The sequence below is a fragment of the Carcharhinus amblyrhynchos genome, chromosome 7 (assembly GCF_965287045.1).
Source record: "Carcharhinus amblyrhynchos chromosome 7, sCarAmb.v2.hapA, whole genome shotgun sequence".
In the NCBI taxonomy this organism is placed as follows: domain Eukaryota; kingdom Metazoa; phylum Chordata; class Chondrichthyes; order Carcharhiniformes; family Carcharhinidae; genus Carcharhinus; species Carcharhinus amblyrhynchos.
This window is the reverse complement of record NC_137330.1, coordinates 32,111,562-32,135,683: the sequence shown is the minus strand read 5'-3', so window position 1 is coordinate 32,135,683 and position 24,122 is coordinate 32,111,562. Positions and strand designations below refer to the sequence as shown.

The following is a 24,122-nucleotide window of genomic DNA, read 5'->3' as shown; positions in this document are numbered from 1 at the left end:
CTTCTTTCTGCTGCTATAGCATTTTAACAGCTTTGACAATGGGAGATCGAAACTCCATCGTTAATATGGATTCCTATCCATTGTGTGCCAACACCCATCACACGTGTAAAAAAACTATGATCATATGCTTGTTTGTGGTTAACGGCAAGAAAGGAGTCTGCAGGAAGCAACATACAGAAGAAGCACTGCAGAATGTAACATCATCTCCCTCTCTCTCTTCCGGTTATGTTCAAGTTTGGACCCTGTTCCACTGTGGAGTACATCACAGAGATAGAAAACTTCAAGTGTCATTACATCCACCTCGGAAGAAGATGGATTAGTTTTAAAAAGACTATCTCCATGAATAACCATGATGTGGAAACACCGGCGTTGGACTGGGGTAAGCATGGCAAGAAGTCTCACAACACCAGGTTAAAGTCCAACAAGTTTATTTGGTAGCACAAGCTACAAGCTTTCAGAGAGCTGCCCCTACATCAGGTAAGTGGGAGTTCTATTCACAAGCAGGGCATATAAAGACACAAACTCAATTTACAAAATAATGGTTGGAATTCAAGTCTTTACAGGTAATCAAGTCTGAAAAGGTACAGACAACGTGAGTAGAGAGAGGGTTAAGCACAGGTTAAAGAGATGTGTATTGTCTCCAGCCAGGACAGTTAGTGAGATTTTGCAAGTCCAGGCAAGTCGTGGGGGTTACAGATAGTGTGACATGAACCCAAGATCCCGGTTGAGGCAATCCTCATGTGTGCAGAGCTTGGCTATTAGTCTTTGCTCAGTGACTCTGCGCTGTTGTGTGTTGTGAAGGCCGCCTTGGAGAACGCTTACCCAATGATCAGAGGCCGAATGCCCGTGACTGTTGAAGTGTTCCCCAATAGGAAGAGAACATTTTTGCCCGGTGATTGTCAAGCAGTGCTCATTCATTCGTTGTCATAGCGTCTGCACGGTCTCCCCAATGTACCATGCCTCAGGACATCCTTTCCTGCAGCATATCAGGTAGACAACGTTGGCCAGGTTGCAAGTGTATGCGCCGTGTACCTGATGGATGGTGTTCTCACGTGAGATGATGGCATCCGCGTCGATGATCTGGCATGTCTTGCAGAGGTTGCTATGGTAGGGTTGTGTGGTGTTGTGGTCACTGTTCTCCTGAAGGCTGAGTAGTTTGCTGCGGACAATGGTCTGTTTGAGGTTGTGTGGTTGTTTGAAGGCAAGAAGTGGGGGTGTGGGGATGGCCCTGGCGAGATGTTCGTCTTCATCAGTGACATGTTGAAGGTTCCAGAGAAGATGTTGTAGCTTCTCCACTCTGGGGAAGTACTGGGTGACGAAGGGTACTCTGTCCACTGTGTCCGTGTTTATCATCTCCATCAAGAACAGTCACCTCAGCACTTCACTATACCACAAGCCCAAGGATAACCTCATGATACTCCACCTCTCCAGCTTCCACCCTAAACACATTAAAGAAGCCATCCCCTAAGGACAAGCCCTCCATGTACACAGGATCTGCTCAGATGAGGAGGATCACAACAGACACCTCCACGTGCTGAAAGATGCCCTCATGAGGACAGGATATGGCCTTCAATTCAGTGACCAACAGTTCCAACACGCCATAGCGAAAAACCGCACCGACCTCCTCAGAAGACAAACACAGCACACGGCGGACAGAGTATCCTTCATTGTCCAGTACTTCCCCGGAGCGGAGAAGCTACAGCATCTTCTCCGGAGCCTTCAACATGTCATCGATGAAGACGAACATCTCACCAAAGCCATCCCCACACCCCCACTTCTTGCCTTCAAACAACCACACAACCTCAAACAGACCACTGCCCGCAGCAAACTACCCAGCCTTCAGGAGAACGATGACCACAACACCACACAATCCTGCTACAGCAACCTCTGCAAGGTGTGCCAGATGATCGACACAGATGTCATCATCTCATATGAGAACACCATCCACCAGGTACACAGTGTAAGTACTTGCAACTGGGCCAACGTTGTCTGCCTGATAAGCTGCAGGAAAGGATGAGCCGAGGCATGGTACATTGGGGAGACCATGCAAACGCTATGACAACGGATGAATGAACACTGTTCGAAAATCACCATGCAAGAGTGTTCTCTTCCTGCTGGGGAACACTTCAGCGATCATGGGCATTCAGCCTCTGATCTTCGGGTAAGCGTTCTCCAAGGCTGCCTTCACGACACACAACGAAGAGTTGCTGAGCAGAGACTGATAGCCAAGTTCTGCACACATGGGGATGGCCTCAACCAGGGTCTTGGGTTCATGTCACACTATCTGTAACCCCCACAACTTGCCTGGGCTTGCAAAATCTCACTAACTGTCCTGACTGGAGACAATACACATCTCTTTAACCTGTGCTTAACCCTCTCCCAATCACATTGTCTGTACTTTTAAGTGTTGATTACCTGTAAAGACTCGCTTTCCAACCATTATTTTGTAAATTGAGATTGTGTCTTTATATGCCCTGTTTGTGAACAGAACTCCCACTCACCTAATGAAGGGGCAGTGCTCTAAAAGCTTGTGGCTGATGTTACCAAGTAAACCTTCTGGACTTTAACCTGGTGTTGAGAGACTTTTTGCTGTGCAAAAGGATAACCAACCTACAATTAGCAATGACATCTAGAATTGGAACATTAGAATGAATATTTTTTTCTCTCTCAGACTTTAATTCCTATCAATTGCTGTAACTCCTCCATGCTGTAACAGGTTCAGTTTTTCATGCTTGTGTTTGTGTGTATGTCATGGGATTTGGGAAACACTTTTAACTTTTTAATCAGTCTTATAACCTGAGTGAACTTTTAAAACAATGAAACAACTTACTTGTTAACTCAAGAGATCTGGCTGGCTTATTTCTTCATACAGTTTTACATAGGTCACGTACATATTCAATTGAGAAATCACCACTTTTTAAAAATTCAAACTTTGTTATAACCAACCTTAGGGGGAGAAAGACTTTATTCACCTTCTGAATTTGGTCATTACAGCACACAAAAAAAATCTTTAAAAACAGTCTACGAGTGCTGACTGATTTACACAGGTATGCTACGGACCATGAATTAGAAGTATATATTTGGATCAATATCGGTATTTTTAACAAGACTTCTGTATATTGATAGCCAGTCATTGCTGGCAATGACAATAACCTCACTATCAAGCACGTGTAACAATATAAATGAGTTTACCTTCATAATTCTGACAGCTTTGAAAGCTTAAGCTTCTGTTGGACCCTGAATGGAATTCAATGATATGGAAACCAAGCACTTCTTTCTTTTATTGCTCCAAAAGGGACAAGAAGCACATGAGCACATGAATACAGTTAAATAGGAAACGGAGAAAATGTTGGAAATCGGAGTGGGGGGGTGGTGGGGGAAGTGCAGAGTGAATGAGCTCACACCCAATTATCCAACACAGTATTCAGCAATGTAGAATCACCTTGACAAAAATAACTGGGTTACCACAAGAAGTCGTTGGGTTCAAGGGTGCTTTGATACTTTCTTTCACATTTTCACCTTATGTTACCTTCACACAGCTTCCAGCATTGGAAACACCAAAAATACCTCCTAAAAAAACTTCCATTGATGATCTGCGCATGGCATTCCATTTAATTGGCTCATTATTAAGCACAGACACATTACTGTGATAACAGCTAGAGGTTTCTGGATGTTAGCCTTCTGTAAGGTTTCAGATCGACTTTCTGCTGGGCTTTTTGAAGCCTGATCTACTCCCATCAAAATGGTTTCCTTCACTAGCTGGAATCATAGAATCCCTACAGTGCAGAAGGAGGCCACAAACCCACCCAGGCCCTATTCCTATAACCCCACATATTTATCCTGCCAATCCCCTGACACTAGGGTCAATTTAGCATTGCCAATCAACCTAACCTGCACACCTTTGGACTGTAACAGAAAACCAGAGCACCCGGAGGAAACCCATGCAAACATAGGGAGAATGTGCAAACTCCACACAGACAGTGACCCTAGGCTGGTCTCTGGCATGTGAGGCAGCAGTGTTAACCACTGTGCCACCATGCCACCCTGTATTGTTTCTTGTTCAGTCTCTTATGAAAATATTTCTATTCCCCCCCTCACCTCTTTGGTTGTGGTAGGGGAACAACAATATCTCAGGCTACAAAAACATCAAACCAAGCTCTAGGGTTTAGTTCCAGAAAGTTAGGGTTGAAAAGTAGGGAAGTCATGTTAAACCTATACTGAACCTTGATTAGATCGTGATTTGAGTACTGCATGTATTTCTGGTTGTCACATTATAAGAAAGGATACTGAGGCACCAGAGAGGGTGCAGAGAAGATTAACAAGGATGATTGGGTATACATATCAAGAAAGTATTAGGAAAGAGAGATAATTTAAGTAATCTATATTTATACTGTGTATAAACAGAAATAACAGATAGGTTTAAGTTTAGACTGAATTTGTATTCCTGTATTTGTGTGTTAATAAAGGGTTAAAACTTCAGTTTAGCTTCATGTTAAACAAAGGTGCCTACAAGTCTATAGTTCAGTTTTACTTTAAATTTTGCCTGCATTGTAATTGAGGTTATATAATGTAAAAGCAATTACAGGCTTTAAAAAAAATTAGGCTGTTGCTTAGCAAATTGAAGCCCACACTGAGAAGCAGAAGCATTTGAGTTCAGTAAGAACCAGTTAACCCAAGAGCAAGGTGCTTTCCACAGAAAGTGCCAGGACAGACAGGACAATACACAGGGACAGAAAGCAATCCCAGAAGCAAAGGAATGGTCAGAAATTAGGGAATGAGAGAGTTCCAGGAAGTTAAATGAACAAAGAATAGATATCTGAAAAAAGGGTTCTGTTAAGCGAAGGCAAAAACAGAGAGAGAGAGAGGTTCCCAGTAAAAGACAGAGATTCCCAGTCAAAGACAGATCTGGAGACATCGGCTAGTGAGATCCAGGCATCCGAGATGGTTCTAAGATTGGTGACACTTTAATACAGCCTGTGAAGCAGAGGTATTCTGTTGGCCTGGCTGGGTACCTAAGAGATTGTGTGGAAGATTGAATGTGTGTGATGTTCCAGGGCAGAGGAATATTGAAAAATGTTGAAATCTTGGACGTGGATCCTTGATGATAGTCCAAGAGAAAGCCTCGTTTGGGAGATGATTTCAAAACGAGTTCTTTGAGAGCAGAATTTGGAGACTTTCATGTGAAAGTCTGAGTTTCAGTGAGATCAGTTGACTCAGTATAACAACCATCTGGGGAGTTTTGATGAAAGATCCACAGAAGTTGTGTTATGTGATTAGATTTAGATTTTTGATTTGATTTATTATTGTCACGTATTGGGATACAGTGAAAAATATTTTTCCTGTGGGCTGTACAAACAAAGCATACTGTTCGTACAGTACATAGGGGAGAAGGAAAGGAGAGTGTGCAGAATGTAGTGTTACAGTCATAGCTAGTAAAAGATCAACTTAATGCAAGTTAGGTCCATTTAAAAGTTTGACGGGCAGCAGGATTGAGTAAGTTGGTACGTGACTTCAGACTTTTGAATTTTTTTCCTGACGGAAGAAGAGAATATGTTCAGGGCATGTGGGCATTATGTTGGTTGCTCTTAATGAGGCATTGGGAAGTATAGATGGAGTCAATGGATGGGAAAACATGGAATTTACATGATTAAAGGGAGATGATTAAAGGAAGGGTTTTGATAAAGTAAGTAGTGAAAAACTGTTTCTAGAGGCAGGATAATCATTGGAAAATAACTCATGTACTAAACTAATGCGCAAGTGAGAAGATGAGAATTTATTTTTCAAACTCTGAGGTGTTGTGAACTGAAGTGCACCGCCTGAAAGGGGGGGGGGGGGGGGGGGGAGGTGGTGGTGAAAAGATATTGAATAGTGAGCCTGTAAAGGGAATTGGATAAATACTTGGGAAGGAAAAGATTGCACAGTTATGGGGTATGAGTAAATAAGGTTTTCTCTTTTAAAGAGCTAGCACGGACACAATGGGCCAAATGGCCTCCTTGCCATATTGTTCCACGATTCTGATACCTTCTATATTTGTTACTTGGAATATAGTTTGCTATTAATTGATTACAATTTTACATAAAAGTCCTGAGGCAGAGCAAACAGTAGTTTCTGAGCACATTTTAAAATGTGCTCAGAATGATTTGTTTATTACAAGCAGTGTTTGTTCGACTGTAACTACCAGTTTAGATATTTATTACCTGCTTGGAGCTACATAGAGCTCACAAACCTAAATTATGAGGTTGACCTACACAACAACAACAATTTGCATTTATTTAGCATTTCTAATGTTGGAAAACACCCCAAAGCATTTCACAGAAGTGTAATCATAAAATTTGTTTTGCAAGTGCCAAAGAAGAAGATATTAGGAGCAGTAATTAAACTTGGTTAAGGAGGAAGTTGTTAAGGAGACTCTTGAAGGTGGACAGAGGTCAAGAGCTGGAAAGATTTAGAGAATAAGTTCCAGAGTTTAAAGTCTGGACAGCTAAAGGTACAGGAACCAATGGTGGGGAAAGACAATGTAGGAGATTGAAGTTGGAGAAATACAGACTTCTGTAAAACTGTAGGGTATTATAGTGATAGGATGGAATGCGGCAATGAAGAGATCTGAACGTGAGCAGGAGGATTTTCATTTTGAGTTACTGGTGGATTGGGAGCCAACCAACATAGGTCAGCAACCACAGGGGTGATGGATAAGTGGAGCTTGTTCTGTGCTCAGATATGGGCAGCAGAGTTGAGCTTCAGTTGATGGAGGATGGAAGGTGGGAGACTGGCCACAGTCAGGTCCGGGGGTTACAGAAGTATTGGCTGAAACCAGATGGAGGTGGAGGCTAGTTACAGAGGTGGAAGTAAGTGGTTTTGGTGGTGGGCAGGATATTTTGTTTGCAAATTCAGCTGGTGGCCATGTTTGTGAACAGTTAAGTTTGCACAAAGACTGATGGGGACGGGAAAGGAATTGTTGGCGAGAGACTGAAAATGCAAATGATTTTCAGACAATTTTTACCCCAATGGCTTCAGTCTTCCCAAAGTTAATTAGAGGAAATTGCTCAAGAAAGACAAGAAGGGATAGTGCATAAATCCACAGATACAAAGGTTTGCTTTTGTGGCATCAGTTAGATCGGTGTGATTAATGTTGTTACAAGGGCAGGAACCCAACAAGAGAAGACAAACAAGCTTCAGAAAAGTTGGACACTAATTTGGGAGCAGGCAGTATATTCAAGGATCTTGGCATGGAAAAGGAGATTGGAGATAGGACATTAACTGAGAAGGGTAGAGGATTAAAATTGAATCCTTTGAGGAGAAGGTGATGATGGCAGTGTAGAAAGTAAGATGGATTAATACATGAGAAGATGGGAATATTTACATCAGCCAGCATGGCATACAGGAAGGGAAGTTGGATTATCAGCAGATTACTGGGAGTAAGTTTGAGTTAGCAAAAGGTGGATCTTATGCGGAGATGGCACAAATGAAGTTTGGAGGAAAACTACTGAAAGGTCTGGTTTATCATTCAGACAGGGAGGAACCATGAGGAAAAGCAAAAGGAGGATGCCGCAGAGCAGATGCTCTGAATTCTATTGACAAAGAAATCTGCCAGTTCGTCATGTCACTTGGTGCGGTTTGGCCAAATCTGTGATGAATGCCACCTTTCAAATGAGGCCACATCTGTGTTTATAGTTGGTTGTCAAGCATTCCCTTGAAGGTGAGCAAGGGAGTCCTTCTCCCCATGACCTGGATGATAATTATCCCTCAAGCAATGGCACTAAAATAGATTATCTGACCATTAACACATTGCTGTTGGTGGGAAGTTGCCATTACAACAGTGACTACATTTCAAAATACTTAATTGGCTGTATTTTGGGATGTCCTGATGATATGAAAGTTGCTGTGTTTAGTGCAATATTTTCTTGCTTAAACATTTTAATGTTAAGAAAGAGCTAGCAGGAAAATCAACAAAAGTTCATAGACAAAAAATTAAGGTGAAAGTCCCAAGCCAGTGGGGTAGATTTTCACCTTGAATGGAAGAAAGCCAGGTGGATTCTGCTACAAGCACTTAATCCTTCTTGTCCATTTTTCATCTATTCATGCTGTTGAGGCAATGCTTGCAGCTGGACAGCAAAGATTCAGATCAATGCATTTATATTAGCTGTGGTTCCATCATGCAAGTGGCAAATTGAAGCAGTATGATTCTTACTCCTGGAGGCAGCCTCTTATGCTATCAGTAAAATTCAATGAGTTCACACTCGCACTACACAAAGCAATTTTCATCAATGTGAAGCCAAAATCATTTTGCATCAGCAGTGATCTTTGCTCAGACATTTTCTTTAGTACCAAGCTGCAAATACTGGATTGGAAACAAAGTTAGCAAATAAGAACAACCAAAGTAGAGCGCTGGAAGAAGTAAACACCACACCGGACATGCAAAAACTCACCATTTCATTTGTCTTTTTTTGTGGCTTCTTTGTTGTAATTTGCAAATAACTGAGGAAAAATAAGTGGCAAGTTGTAAGACTAAATAGTGTAACAGATTTAATTAAGTTAGAAACCAACAACAGTTCTGAATCTATTTTACAGGTATTGACTACATTTAAATACTATTGTGGAAAAAGATTTTCAATAATGTTTACTTGGCATTCTTGCTTGCAGTATTTTTGCCCCTAAGCAAATAAATTATAATGGTTTCATTTTCCTAATTACTGGTTTATGTACCATTTTATTCTGTAGTTGACATTCATGTAACCAAACCAACCTCACAATTAACACATTTCCAGGGAACTCCATCCAACAAAGCACTCCAATATCTTCTATTTTGACAAACAAAGCAAGGTAGTATATTTCCACTAAGTCTCCTTCCTAAATCCTTTATTTATCATACTTCAAGCAGTCCAGCCATTGACATTGAAAAGAGGAAAAGCCAGTTTATTTTAGCAGGGGACTGACTTTAGTAAAAGTGTTGATGTAATAGAGTCATGAATGTTATTCAGAGCATACGAGCAAGTGTAGGCCTTTCGGCCTGTTCCGCCATTCAAACAGATTATGGTTGATCATCTGCATCTACGCCATTTTTCTTCACCATCCCCCTTGATATCCCTCTTGATGTCACCTGTATCCAGAAATCTACCAATTGCTGTTTTGAACATGCTCAATGCTTGAGCTGCCACAGTCCTTTGGGATACAGAATTCCAGATTCACCAGGTGAAGAAATCCTCCTCATATCAGCCATAAACGGCCTGTCCTTTATTCTGAGACTTGTGATCCCTGGCTCTAGAAACACCAGCCATGAGATACATCTTATCTACATCCACTCCCGTCATGCCCTGTAAGGATTTTGTAAGTTTCAATGAGATTTATTGTCTTAGGGCAGGTAGGATAAAAGTAATATTTTAGTAATATAGTAGAATGCAATTCACAGAATCCCTACATTGCAGAAGAAGGCCAATTGGTCCATCAGGTCCGTATCAACTCTCTGGAACAACATCTTAGCCGGGACCTATCCCTGTAGCCCCGTGTATTTAACTTGCTAATCCCCCAATATCTTGACTCAGGGTCGATTTAGCATGGCCAATCTACCTAACCTGCACATCTTTGAACTGTAGGAGGAAACCAAAGCACACACAGGAGACTCACGCAGACACGGAAAGAATGTGCAAACACCACACAGTCACCCAAGGCCAGAATTGAACCCAGGTCCCTGTCATTGTGAGGCAGCAGTGCAAACTACTGTACCATTTGATACAATAGGATATGAGGGTAGAGCTTCTGCACTCTTACTTCTGGCACAATTCACCCATCTGTCCCTATTAGCCATATACTATGAACAACCAGGGGAGAAACTGCTCCCATTAATGGGAGAAGAATCAAGAAAGATTTAAGATAATTGGTAAAAGATGCAATGTTGATGTGTAGAGAAACCTTTTCAAGCACTGTGTGGTTAAGATTTTGAATTATTCTGAGAGTCTGGTGGAGGTAAGTTCAATTGAAGAGATTCAAGATTATCCGAAATTGAAAAATACAGGCCTATCAGGGAGAAACCAGGAGAGTAACATTGGGTGAACTGCTCCATCAGAGAGCTGGCACAGATAAGATGGGCCAAAAGATCTCCTTCTGTCCTGCAACCACTCAGTGATTCATTCTATGATTCTGGGCATCTGTTTGTTTAGAGAGAGAGAGAGAGAGAGACAAGTGGTCAGGGCTTAAGGGCACCATTCCACATCAAGCATAGCTGAACAGGAAGTTGCCCACTCTTATCACCTGCCGTGGGCTTGTTGAAAAGATTAGCTGGTTGATTATTAATCTGTTTGGTTGCCTCATGAATGGTCCTTACATGGCCAACAAGTCCCAGAGTACGACCTTGAATCTGGAGCTGCTGACATAGAGGCAAAGATGCTAAATACTGAGTCACAAAACCTCCCACAATTCATCCAAAGTCAGCAGTAAAAATTGAGGAATTTCAAGGGTAAATTTCTTCCAAAGGAAACTGATCATTTGCACTGTTTAAAAAAAAAACTTTGCATTGGAAGCTAATTCCTCCAGAAAACTAGCCATGCCCCAGATCAAATTAAATCGCCATTGAGAATTTCTGTTAACAGTTCCTTCTTGCATGCTTCCAAGCAGGCTCTTAAAATTAATCTGCTTTTATATTAAAAAATAATTAACTTACTGAAACTAGTAAGTGCTTTTCTATAGTTTCTTGAAGTCATTTTCAGTTAGTTAAAATCAGGTTTCTTAAAGGTGGTAAACTGGACAAGGATTAAAAATACTTATATTTTTGTGATAAGCCTATTTCAGTTGTATTAATAAAATGGTCATGATGTACTATAATCTGGTGTTGTGAGACTTCTTACTTAATAAAATGGCACCAGGGAACCTCTCAAGCTTAAGAATATTTTGATGCGAATTTTTGTTTTTATTTAAATTACATTCTAAGATGCCGGCCAATTGCATCATGAAAGCTTTTATTTTCATTCACATGAACATGAGTCTGAGCAGTACCTTGAGTGAAAGGTTCAATTCAGAAAACACATGTAGCTTGTGAAGTGTAACTTTAGAAGGGTGGCACGGTGGCACAGTGGTTAGCACTGCTGCCTCAGTGCCAGAGACCCAGGTTCGATTCCCAGCTTGGGTCACTATCTATGTAGTGTTTCCATATTCTTCCTTTGTCTGCGTGGGTTTCCTCCAGAAGCTCCAGTTTCTTCCCACAGTCCAAAGTTGTGCAGGTTAGGTTGATTGGCCATAGTAATTTGGCCCTTAGTGTCAGGGGGACTAGGAGGGTAAATATGTGGGGCAACGGTGATGGGGCTGGGTGAGACTGTGGACGTTGCAGATTCAATGGATCGAATGGCCTCCTTCTGCACTGTAGGGATTCTATATCTTTGAGTGAAAAGCACCATTTACACACAAAGCAGAAACTCTATCTCATAATGTGTATTTAGATATACAAGGACAGGAGAACGAGTAGATTCTCCTATGCTCCTCTGGCATAATCATTGGACTTAAAAAATGCCACTCTGTCTCCTTAATCTGTCACAACACTTCTGTGCTTTAACAATGCTTTTACAAACTTACTCAAGTCTGTGGATATGTCAAAGACTTCTAAATAAATTTTATCTGTGGAGTAACCGGAATAAAAAGGAAAGAACCGATACGTTAGGTGGGATTCTCTGGCACTTGCCTCAACACAGCAGAATCCCACCTGAGGTCAATGGACCTTGGCGTGGTCCACCACCACCACCACATACCCCCCAACCCCCACCCCCCAACCCCCACCCCCCCCGCTACAATTCCCATGGTGGGCGGGATGGGAGAATTCTCCCCAAAAACATAGAAATCTTCTGTCTCTTTCCTGATGTTTTGGGAGAAAGATATTCACAGTTCAAATTCTCTGCCCTGGAGGTGCTTTCTTCACTCCTTTTGGGATGCAAGCATCACTGACATTTATTGTCCATCCCAAATTGCCCTTGTACCCCAACATAAAATGCTGATGAGGCATCAGCTGGTTTTCAGTAGCAGCTTCTCTGCAAACTGTATCAGTGGTGGTAAAACATCTATGAACATGTCAGGAATGGTGCGCCATTCTTATGGAGAGAGAAGACTTATAATTGAGGCTGGCCTTGCTGTTTCCATAGTGATGGCTTCTGCAGTCTCTATAATCCTACTGTAGGAGTGGTATTAGTTGTTAATATTGAAATTGTAACTTTAGAGATATTTGTGGTCAACAAATTACCACCTTCATACATGCACCAACAGTATGGTGGCACAGTGGTGTTAGCATTGCTGCCTAACAGCACCAGGGACCCAGATTCGTTTCCAGCTTTGGGCGACTGCGTGGAGTTTGCACATTCTTGCTGTGCCTACATGGGTTTCCTCTGGGTGCTGCAGTTTTTTCCGACAGTCCAAAAATGTGTAGGTTAGGTGGTTTAGCCATGGTAAATGCATGGTGTTACGGGGCTGGGATGGAGGTGTGCCCGGATGGGATGCTCTTTCAAAGAATCAGTGCAGACTTGATGGGCCAAATGGCCTCTTTCTGCACTCTAACGATTCCATGTTTCTATTATATGGCTCTAATAAGTTCTTAATCAAGCATATACTAGTTGTTTCTCAATGAACTTATCATATTACCCAACAGATAGTTCATAAACTTGGCCTTTATCACAAGGGGCATGGAATATAAAAGCAGGGATGTCTTGCTGCAATTGTACAAGGCACTGGTGAGGCCACAACTAGAGTACTGTGTGCAATTTTGGTCCCCTTATTTGTGAAAGGATAGATTGGCCTTGGAGGGAGTACAGAGAAGGTTCACCAGGTTGATACAGAGATGAGGGGGTTAGCTTATGAGGAGAGATTGAGTAGATTAGGCCTGGACTCATTGGAGTTTAGAAGGCTGAGGGGTGATCTTATAGAGACATAAGATAATGAAGGGGCTAGATAGGGTAGAGGTAGAGAGATTCTTTCCACTTAGAAAGGATAGCAGAACATGAGGGCACAGCCTCAAAATAAGGAGGGGGGTGTTCAATTTAGAACAGAGTTGAGGAGGAGCTTCTTCTCTCAGAGGGTAGTGAATCTTTGGAATTCTCTGCCCATTGAAGCAGTGGAGGCTATCTCGTTAAATATGTTTAAGTCACAGGTACCATTTCTGATCAATAAGGGAAGTAAGGGTTGTGGGGAGCAGGCGGGTAAGTGGAACTGATCCACGACAGATCAGCCACGATCTTACTGAATGGTGGGACAGGCTCGAGGGGCTAGATGGCCTACTGCTGCTCCTATTTCTTATGTTCATAAACTTTAACAGTGCATTAGCAAATCATATGGTATACTATTGAAAAGGCTGGTAATAGGTTAAAATAATGCAGAGAAACTGTTCAACACCTTGTCAATTATGAGTTTGTCAAACACAATGATATGATGGGATAAGGACAATTAAGCTTATATAATACCAGCTAAGCTTGCTTCGATATCTTGCTCCATCACAACAGTATCAACATTACAATGTAGTACTCACTCCAGGGTTTTAAACTTTTCCACTCCTGCCGCTACATAGCTCGCTCCATTCTCCAGATCATCCAGATCAAAGACTCTGTGTCCCTCCTTCGGGGTGTAGATGTTCCTGACAGCTCCAAAGGGTGCATTAATGCCCTTGGTGACCTGGTTAAGGAAAGTGTCAAAGGTGGAGACCTGTTTGTTGATGAGAAACCTTCTGCCAGTGAAGAACGGATCTCCATTTCGGTAAACTATTACACTCTTAGCTGCCGGTAGCTGAAGGGGAGCTCCTCGTGATGATGTGGCCATGCCCTTTAAAAATAATAACAATAATCATAACAAACAATGCTGGAGACGTCAGCAGTCACTTTTGTTCACAGTCACTGAGCTTAGTGTGGACAATCACGTTCTCCATAAGGTCCCGCTGTCAAATTGTGGGAAACACAAAGCTTGTTTGTCTGCAACCTCAGATTCAACTTCACAGCAACAACTAAAGACAGAAATCACTAAACCAAAAAGGTTTAGTGGGAGGAAAATTTGTAACCTTGAAAAAAGGCAACACAAAACAACTTAGGTTAAGAAACAGTTCCTGGTCACATTAGATCGAGTTAATGATTATACATCAAATATCAGTTCAAAGCATTGCACTTGAATAGTTATTGTGGTATTAAAACAAAAAGCAATACTGAGCAGAAAAACAACTTTTAGAAATGCTAATAAACACAAAGTTCAAATACTCCATGTATTTTAGTCAGCTGTTTGCTTAGGTGTACATTAGCAACATAGCTATCACATTACAACACTTTGCATTTATATGTTGTGTATTTAACATAGTGAACACTGCAAGAAAGCCCCAGGAGGAGACCCTTGTGGGTTGGAAAAGAGATAGGTTAATAGGAGTTTTAAGTAAAGAGTTCCAGAAAGTAGGGTTCTGATCCAATGGTAGGGGTAGAGGGGAGGGGGGAATATGGGAGGCGAGGGAATGCATAGGAGATTACAAGCAATAGAGTAGAGTGCACATACTAGCCCGTAGGGCTGGAAAAGGCAATGGAGGTTCAGTAAGGTAGAATTTACAAACAACATATTGGCAGTGGAGAGTCAATGGAGTTCAGTGAGGAAAGACATACAAGATGTGCACGGTTGTGAATGGGATAAGTTTCAAACAGGTGCAATTTGAAAAAATTAGACTTTATATGGGATGGTAACTAGTGAAGTCTCGAATGATGGGAATTTGGTTGTGTGACAAAGTATATGTCGTTAAGTTTTGAAAATGATACATCTAAATCACATATTGTCTTATAAATAGACAGTTATTCCTTTTCAGCTGTGAGATCAGTTCATCACTAGGCTACAACATAATCATCCACTGAAGCTTCAAAATATATGAACAAGAAACTCTTTTGCTCCAAAAGTACAGTCAGAAATATGAGCTGCTGGAATAATATCATTTTTAATTAACACAAAGGATATTGGATAATTAGGATCATGTAACAAGGCTGCAACACATCAAGAAATGTGCCAGCACTACAAGGATGGAATACACCAAAGGGCTTAGATTATGTCATAAATTTGAAAATAACAAACTGATGGCACCTTCAAACACATTACAGCATATTTTTAATCTTGCTGAGCTGACCATGCATGGATATGAAGGAGTTCTGGTTGACAACATGCCAGGGCTTAATATTGGACAAAGGTTGGCAGTGGACAATGTACTCAGCAGTTTGCTGAGACAGTCCTTCTGCTGAGATAACTTTTCTCATCCAATTTGAACAGCATGGATGTGATGTATCTAAGAAATATTGGAAAATCATTTCTGACCAGATCCCTATACAATAGGTTTGCCTTAATGTCTTTTTTTAAGTATACAACTTCTCTTTCTTGAGTAACCTTGTGGGTGACTGTGGAACTGAGATGATATTCTCCTGACAATCTCAGCTGCCCACTATGCTATGCTCCTTAGCAGTTGGAAAGCATTCTACAATCTCAGTGCATCCATCAAAATCATCTTCTTTATCTTTGACAAATCAGACAAGATAATGGCATAACCTTCTGAGAATTCACCATGGTTTAGTTTTAGGTTTTTACAGCAAGAAGCCCTTAGTGCGTTTCTGCACTGGATCATCCATGTGGATATATGAATGTGTCATTTCTGAATACATGACCCAGGACTCAACTGGAGCATTTTGAAAGATTGTTGAGTTAGATTCATTTACTTGAAAATAAACAATGAAATGAGATAAAAGAAGAAAGGTAATGGCTCAGATTTTAGCACTCGTTGTTCATTACATTTACACTAGCCACTGATTTACTATAGACTGGATTTTATCCTTGCTTGCAGCAGCAGTGGGCACGAACAGCTGGAAAATTCTTCCCAAAGTTTGGAAGCCTCTCTCCCCCATCAAAAAATTCAGAGGCTCTGGTTCAGAAAAGAACATAAACAAATCTCAACCGTGAACCCAGCCCACCTCAAACCCACTCACTTCTGGTTTAAACAAGGTGGTGGTGGTGAGGGTGCAGTAGTTGTGAGGGCAGAGGCCCATCTGTTCCCAGGAGGTAGATTGTTTATTTAATTATGTTAATAAAGCTGCATGTCTTTGATTTTGTCACTCTTCAATGCTGGGAATCCCAGCCTCTGAAGATTTGACAGCTAAACGTAGGCAAGGAGTGCTGCATGGATCAGATTGTGTTTTTGAGGCACTCTATGTGGGCCAGGTGCAGCATCCCACCAACCCCTTCAAAAAACCTATTACGCCCTCCAGCAATAGAAGCTCGGCTTTCTGCACTATCTGATGCCATTGTGCTATTCTCCATGGTTCCCTTGCAATCTACTCTCCTCTTCCCAATCTTTCCAGCCTTTTTAACAATCTTCACCCCTTCCTCTCTAATCTCTCCAACCTCCCCCATCCCATCAATGTCTCCTCCAACTCTAATCTCCTTTTCCCAACTGTGGCCTGACACCAAGGACTAGCCCACAAAATAGAGGCAAAAACAGGAACAAAGAAAATGGCAATCAGATTCTTCCATTAATTTCAGTATGGCCACAGAGACACCATTCTTCTGGCTTTCCTAACCATCAAACTGCCTCCCCACCCCACTCCTTTCCATTATTATCAAGGCCACAGAAATTGAAGCCAAAAAATTATGCTGGAATAGTTCATTCAAAGCTAAACTGTATGGAAACAACTTAGACTGAAAGATGGAGTCAAGAGAGAGATAGAGAGATGGAAAGAAATGTTTAATTTTAGTTTTTTTTTAAATCGTCAACAATAATTAAACTCTGAAGAAATGAGACCCCGCATTTGTAAAAGCTAATTTTCAGTTCCAAGAGGTTGTTTGACACTAATGAAGATTTATCAGACCATTAAAAAAAATTGTATGTTCAGTGACTATCCATCATGTAAGTACAGCAACTTCACCTCTTTCTGTGCATTTCTGTGCCAAATGTCTCAGAGAGATACTTATTATTTTAAAGTTTCTGGCAGAGCAAGGTCATTTGAACAGCAACTTTCTTATTTCCACACTGAACTGAATATGTGCACCCATCAGGAGCTGCTGTCCAAATTGCTCTTTAGTGACAGTAAGAGCTGATAGCCTCAATGTCATTTTTATTTCAAAATCTGAGCAATTGCTGATGGGGCAATTGACTAAATTGTCATTCCAATGGGGGAAACTCCTAACAGAGCATGTGATTTTGTAAAATTAGATCTAGTCTATAAGATGTTGCTGACATTCACCTGTTATATACGTTTGTGCAAATACTTCTTGTATCAATGTTTTCCATTATAGTTGCTATGATAACAATGGTCCGTGTAAATCTATTGCACTGTAATTACACCCCATACTACTGCTAGCATCGTTTTCCATTTCAGCTCCTTGGCCTGCACTAAAAAAATCCATATGCTCAAAATATGGTCCAAAAGGTGTGCAGATTAGGTTGATTGGCCATGCTAAAGTGACCTTTAGCGTCAGGGGGATTAGCAGGTAAATACATGGAGGGGTTACGGGAATGAGGCCAGAGTGGGATTGTGGTCGGTGCTGACTCGATGAGCCGAATGGCCTCTTTCTGCACTGTAGGGATTCTGTGATTCTATGAAAATCAACCTCTCAGCTTTCCAAATTGCTACAATTTATGCTGTGCATTCAAAACATAACAGGCGTACATAACATAAAATTTAAAGAATAGAATGAAAATAAAGACACAATATAACCATTAAAAAGAGACTCAACATGCATTTTCTCTATGCTCCACTTAGCCCCCATTCACTGCTTCGCCTGAAATTTACTTATTTCCCTTGTGCAATACCAGAGGAGATTTACTCATGCTATATATTAGTATAAATAAATTGCATGTGTTGGCATCCTAAGCGATCAATGAACCATGACATTGTGTTAGGAAATAATATACCTAGGGGAGCTGCTGGAGTGAATTAGATACTTGCTATTTTACCTCAGCAACCTGAGTTCAAATTTAACTCAGATTTATGGGAAGCGAGTTTTTCTATATGCTAGCTGTGAACACTCAGAAGTAAAATTACTGGAACATTTTCAGTCCAATTACCTGTGGATACACAGCCCCAAATTCAGGATTAATTAAGATTAAATAGCAAGAGAGGCAAGAGAACAATTGATGTGGGAACCGAAAAGGAATTTACACTGGGCAAGCAAAGTGTGCCATACCAGAACTCATCCACAATCTTTGCCAGAGCATTGAATCTGTATTCTGCATTTAATCCAATCAGTGATGAGAATGTGTTCCGAAAGCTAGATCCGGCCCATAACTCGAAGGTCCCCATGTTGATGACTTCAGATGAAAGAAGAATCATGAACTTGAATCACCACCACCTATCTCAAAATCTGCATCTCCTTTTGAATGAAGTGGCACAATAGTTAGCACAGCTGCCTCACAGTGCCTGCGACCTGGGTTCAATTCCAGCCTTGGGTGAATGTGTGAAGTTTGCACATTCTCCTTGTGTCTTTTTTCTGGGTGCTCTGGTTTTCTCCCACACTCCAAAGATGTGTAGGTTAGATGGATTGGCCATTATAAATTGCCCTTTAGTGTCTCACGTTGTGTAGGTTAGGGGGTTTAACAGGGTGTGGGGCTTTGGGAAGATCCTCTGTCAGAGAGTTGGTGAAGATTTGATGGGCTGATTGGCCTCCTTCTGCACTGTAGAGAATCTATGATTCTATGAACTGCTACATGAAAGCAAATTCCTCTCATGGAATAAAAGAAGAGGTTCAGGTTGTGAAGTCTATCTTCACAGTCTCTGCAAATCTCATGTTCAAATGTAATCTTACCCTTAGGAGCTATACAGGGCTTCATTGAACTGCTTTACCACATCGTCTGCTGTATCTAGAAGCTTTGAAGTTTGATCAATTAATTTGGTGATTCCAAAGAAAATAGCCTGTCTCCTATGGAAGAATCACTTCCATAATCTGCCTGTCTTTTTGACATACAAAACATGACCTCCATGTTTTTGTTTCAAACTAACAGCAGAGCTATTGCTGTGGACTAACTTACAAGCGTAGATTTTTATCTAGTTAAACTGATCAATGTTAGTAAAAACATCTTAATTTATTGTTTCAATTTGCTGTCAGTAATAAACGTCCATGGGAGGCCCACCACATATAAACAATCTAATTGATCTCAATGTCAAGCAGAGTTATTCCAATCTGTGTCATCAATTGCTCTGGAGAATGTTAAAGTTATATTGTTCCGTAATCATTCAATTACTGCTGCAATTTAATTTGAGGAAAAGTCCAAGGTAGAGAAGTACCTGGGAATAGAGGGATACAAACGGATAATCTAGTTTGGAACACATGACCGGTGCAGGCTTGGAGGGCCGAAGGGCCTGTTTCTGTGCTGTATTGTTCTTTGTCCTTTGCTCTTTGTACAAGGGTTTAGAGATTTCCATTGCATAGGGAGTACAAAGCTGAGATCAGAGGTAAATGAAGAGATAATCAGGGATGTACAAAAGCCCCAAATTTGGGGGAATGCAGAGCTCTCAAAGAGTTAGACAGCTGGAGGAGATAGGGAGGGGCAATGCCATGGTGTGTTTGAGGTGTTGCTGGAGTGAGAGTCAAAGGTCAGTGAACACAGAGGTGAACAGTGAACAGGACTCAGTGCAATTAGGAGCAGGCAAGTTACGCAGAGTTTTGGAAGAGTTGGATACAAAATCCTTTCATGATTGCAGCATTTGTGACTTATTCTTCAACTGAAGTCTCTTTGTGTATCCTCATTAAATCAAAAAGAAAGCCCAGAGAACTATTCCCAGTTTTTAACTAATGGCAATCCATTAAGAATGCTATAATGTGAAAAAGATTTATTCAAGTAATGGATGCTCCAATGTCAAGGATATCTAAAGAAATAGGGAATTTAAGGTGTTTAACCTACCAATGGCCAGGCTCTCAGAAATATGTGTCAGAACTGTATGAATGATGTGGAAATAGTTGAATCAAAAATCTTAATTTTTTTCAATGTTACTTTGTTTCTGCTGATCCTGATTTTGTTTTCCTTAGAAGGAACACTTTCCTTCTTATGGGAATATGCCTGGCTCCTGTTTAGCAGTGTTGATCTGCCCAAGGGCAGGAGTTCCACACATTTCGCCATGCCTTGTGGTCCTGCACTTTCCTCCTCAATTGTTCTGCTTAGTAACTCCCCACAAAAGGACCACTGTTACATTACACAATGAATCGTGAGCATTTACTCACATCCTAGCAAATCACATAATAACCACAAAAGTGAACTCTTACTCTTAAAAACCAATAAAAAGATGACAATCATTTGGCATAGTGGAGAATCAAATTCCCAGCTGAAGCTGTATTCTCATGGAGAGGCAGATAAATCCAAAGACAAACTCACCTGAGTTGCTCTCATATGTCTCCTGGTGGCCACCTTCAGAATAAAATTGATGGCGACTCAGAAACAGACTGTCTCTGATTGCTTCCTCAGCCAAGGTAAGCTGTACTGAGCAGGAGAACACCTAAACACAGGAAACAAAAATTAAGAAAAAAGAAAATTCCCTTTAAAAAAATTTGAAATCTTCTGTTTATTTAGAAGTTCACTATTATACATTGGGAAACTGTACTTTAAAGGTTACTTTTTTTTTAAAATTATGAATCAAAAATAGACTCAGGTTATATCATAGGAACCCTGCAGTACAGAAAGAGGCCATTCGGCCCATCAAGTCTGCACCTTTGAAAGAATGAATTAATTATTCCCCCCGTCCGCACCTTTGCCCACAGCCATACAAACTTCTCCTGGTCAAGTGAAGAGCGAATTTCCATTTGGAAATTATTACTGAATCTGTTCCCACCACTGAGCGTTCCAGATTTTAACAACTTGCCGCTTCAAACAAAAGTCTATTTTCCCCGGGTTGTTAGAAGTTTTTTGTGTTTTAAAAAAAATTGAAATGTCGAATCAATTGAATGAAATAACAGCAAGAGGAAATTCAGTGCTGAACTCAGAATCATGCGATATTAATTAAGACTAGAAGCTAATGTGGGGGGTCCAATTTCCTCTGTGGATCCATTTGTCTTCGCTAGTGAAAAGTCACTTCACCAAGCAGCGTCTTTCTGTTACATTTCTGTTTAAATGGACTGGAAGATGTTCAGAATCACTTCTGACTGCGGCAGGAGTCTGTCAGACAGACAGGCAGTGGTGTGGTAAGTGCACCAGTTGGAACTTCCTTTATACTTACCAGCAACTTGATGCTAGTCAGGAACTGCAGTAGAATTAACTGTGCTTCACACATTCTGGTGTGTAAACTCTTCAGAAGATAAGCAATCCTAAATCTTGAGGACAAGTTTTAATAGCCGAGGGATTTTTGTTCCGTATCCCCCCTCCCCCCCGCTAGAATGAGGGTAACCCGCGGGATTCAGGTTCATGGACAACACCGTTTCAACCTTCGAACAAGCCAGTGAGAGTGAAGGAGAGACAGAGATGTGACAGTAAGAGGTGGGAAGACATCGAAGCAAAGGGTAGTCGCTGAGCTCACTTACTCTAACCGTGTGCGATGCTGGCTGTGTGCCGCCTCTCCCGCTGTCCTCAGCCCCACTCCTGACTCCTTGCAGCCGCTCAGTGTCGGCACTCAGTTGCTGTCACCAGAATCCATTCAGCCGGTGATTAATTTCGCCCCGCACTAAAGTACTGGCCCTGGGCAAACAATGCAGAGGCTCCGACTTTCCTTCTTACTATTGGCTGTTTTCAAATGTTTCCCACAGCCAGGGGCAAGTTGGGGGCTGGGAGATATTCCAAAGGGTTGTTTAACCAGAGCTCAGACATCTCCAGCCAAGGGATTATCCTCGCTTTCACATTCGCCCCAATAGTTCTTTCTCTCACCTTCATTCTCAAAAGTGGATGTCTCCTTTCTCTGTCACTTCCAGTCCTTGTTTCCTGCTCTCCACTCCCCTGTCTCTCTTTTTCTCTCCCCCATCACCCCTCCCCCCTCTGGTTTTCCTTTCTCTTATTCACTTTCATTCAAACCATTTATTTTCTTGTTATCGTTGTCTTCTCACTTTCTCACCTCAAACACTCCCCCTGCCCTCAAAATGATTAGAGACTCTTCAGAGCAGGGATTCCCTCAAGTGAATATTAGTGCTTCAAACCACACCAGAAGTGGAAGCCAGGAATACTCCTTCGTGACACAAGATGCCACATCTGCGACCTCCGCCGTGCACAAGGACAAAGGCGGCGGCTGCAGGGTAACTTCAAGCTTGCCCCTCTTAAGTCTCTCACACGACCCTGCCTAGGAAACATATCAGGGTGCCTTCATCGTCACTGGATCACAATCCTAGAACTTATTTCCTATCAGCACTGTGTAGCCCAACACACACACACTGCAGCAGCTCAAGGAAGTCCATCACCACTTCCCCAAGGACATCAGAAATGGACAGTAAATGTCAGCCTTATCAGCAATGCCCACATCCTGAAAATGAATAAAGTCTCATCCTCTCTGCCCCCTGATACAATTCTTTCTGCCACCATCTCTAAGGAAGATTTCGGAGTTTCTAAATATTCGGTCAATTCTGGAATCGCTGAGACCTGTTGAGCATATCCAACGCTTTTGTTTTGTTAGTAAAGGCTGATTTCAGTGTTCGCTGCACACCCTAGGGTTCTGTGGCTGACTGGAAACTCAAGAGAGGACGGAAATATTGTACAAACTGCTGACATTAACCTCCACTTCAAAAATACGACCTTCTTTATAGCAAAGTAATACAAGTGCAAGGTTTCATCTCCTCTCTGCGGGAGTGAAACAGTGTTAGAAAAACTGCAACATTGATGATTTAAGAAGGCATAAACCCGCTTTAAACATAAAAGTGTGAGCTACAAAGGGAGTGCAAATCCAGCTCTGCAGACCTCTTTAACTATCATGCAAAATATGTTCCAAAGAATACTTCATGCCTTACATGGATACAATTAGCAAATCATTAATCTTGCTTTTTTTTAAAAAAAAATTAAATGCAGTTACCACATTTTTGCCAATGAAACCAGTTTGAAAAGGCCTCCCCTGAAGCTGATAACAACTATAAATAAGGGATTGATCCACGTCTGTGTAATCAGAGAATAGGCTAGTTTCATTGCAAATCTCTTCCCACTCAGCATGCATAATACCTACTTCAGATAGTCAAGGCCGCGACGGGTGCTGCTAATCTTGGACCCAGTCACGGGTTTTTATATCTTTAAGTCACGTTTGACAAGTTAAGGTGTTGATTCACCGATACCAGAAGGTGCGAAATCCCAGAGACATGTTCTACTGTCATAGGAGAAATATGCAGCATGAATATCTATACCATTGGCCACTGTTGCTTAGTAACTCATACACTTGTCTCACGTTAATGCCTAACTATTTTTGGAATGGTGGCAGGAAGGATAATGTTATGAGCACTGAAATAAGGAAGGTAAGAGATTCTGCGTTTATAAAAAGTAGTAATTTGTAAATATTTTATAACCTTTAATGAGTTTTCTGATATCTGAGAGTGAAGTCTTTCAACCCTCACAAAGGCAATGTTCCTTTGACATCTCGCTAGGGATGCAGAAATGCACAGAACTCGAGTTTTGCTATAAATCATAGAGGAATTTTGCAGGACTTTCCGTCTGGAGGTTAAACGAGAGTCCGTGATGGTGATAAAGTATAGTATACAGCGGATGCGGTATGATGGAGTGAATGCCCTATTCCTGTTCCACTTATTCTCAAGTTAGTATTAGTGAGAGTGCCAGGAGGCCATTGTAACGATAAATTACACAGAAGGACAAGTGCCAAAGTGCAAAAAATATCATCAAAAGTTAAAACGTGCAAGAGGCAAATCAGGATGCAAGAATTAGAAGATGCCAATCTTAGACTGTAAAAGTCGGTACATTGTGCACAAAACAAATGGCTGAGGGAAATCAAATGTTTCACAATTTTGAATTCCTATAAGAGAATAAGTCACAGTATGCACAGCATAGAAAGAACATCACCATGGGGTGGCACAGTGGTTAGCACTGCTGCCTCACAGCACCAAGGATCCGGGTTTAATTCTGCCCTTGTCTGCATGGGTTTCCTCCGGGCGTTCCGGTTTCCTCTCACAGTCCAAAGATATTCAGGTTAGGTAAATTGGTCATGCTAAATTCTCCCTCAGTGTACCTAACAGGCAGTGGAGTGTGGCAACTA

At 41.4% G+C, this 24,122-nt stretch overlaps 1 protein-coding gene and 1 long non-coding RNA gene across 11 annotated transcripts in view; one reads left to right on the top strand and one right to left on the bottom strand.

The window, feature by feature from the left end:
- Positions 1 to 23,203, bottom strand: part of dcdc2c (doublecortin domain containing 2C) — a 151,468-nt gene extending 128,265 nt beyond the window's left edge. The window contains exons 1-4 of one of the 8 annotated variants that reach the window (XM_080192102.1): positions 23,088 to 23,203; positions 20,333 to 20,453; positions 13,493 to 13,782; positions 8,427 to 8,475 (exon numbers count right to left, since the gene is read on the bottom strand). In XM_080192102.1, the coding sequence (XP_080048228.1) occupies positions 8,427 to 8,475; positions 13,493 to 13,782; positions 20,333 to 20,347 (354 nt within the window). In that variant the 5' untranslated portion in view covers positions 20,348 to 20,453; positions 23,088 to 23,203. The other 7 variants (XM_080192100.1, XM_080192105.1, XM_080192106.1 and 4 more) reach the window with 7 other exon arrangements.
- The window catches only part of LOC145344859 (uncharacterized), a 35,355-nt gene continuing 32,182 nt past the window's right edge, over positions 20,950 to 24,122 (top strand). For 2 of the 3 annotated variants that reach the window (XR_013886992.1, XR_013886991.1), the window contains exon 1: positions 23,257 to 23,370. This is a non-coding gene — a long non-coding RNA (uncharacterized LOC145344859). Of the gene's footprint in view, positions 21,136 to 23,256; positions 23,371 to 24,122 lie in introns of those variants that run through there. The other variant, XR_013886993.1, reaches the window with a different exon arrangement.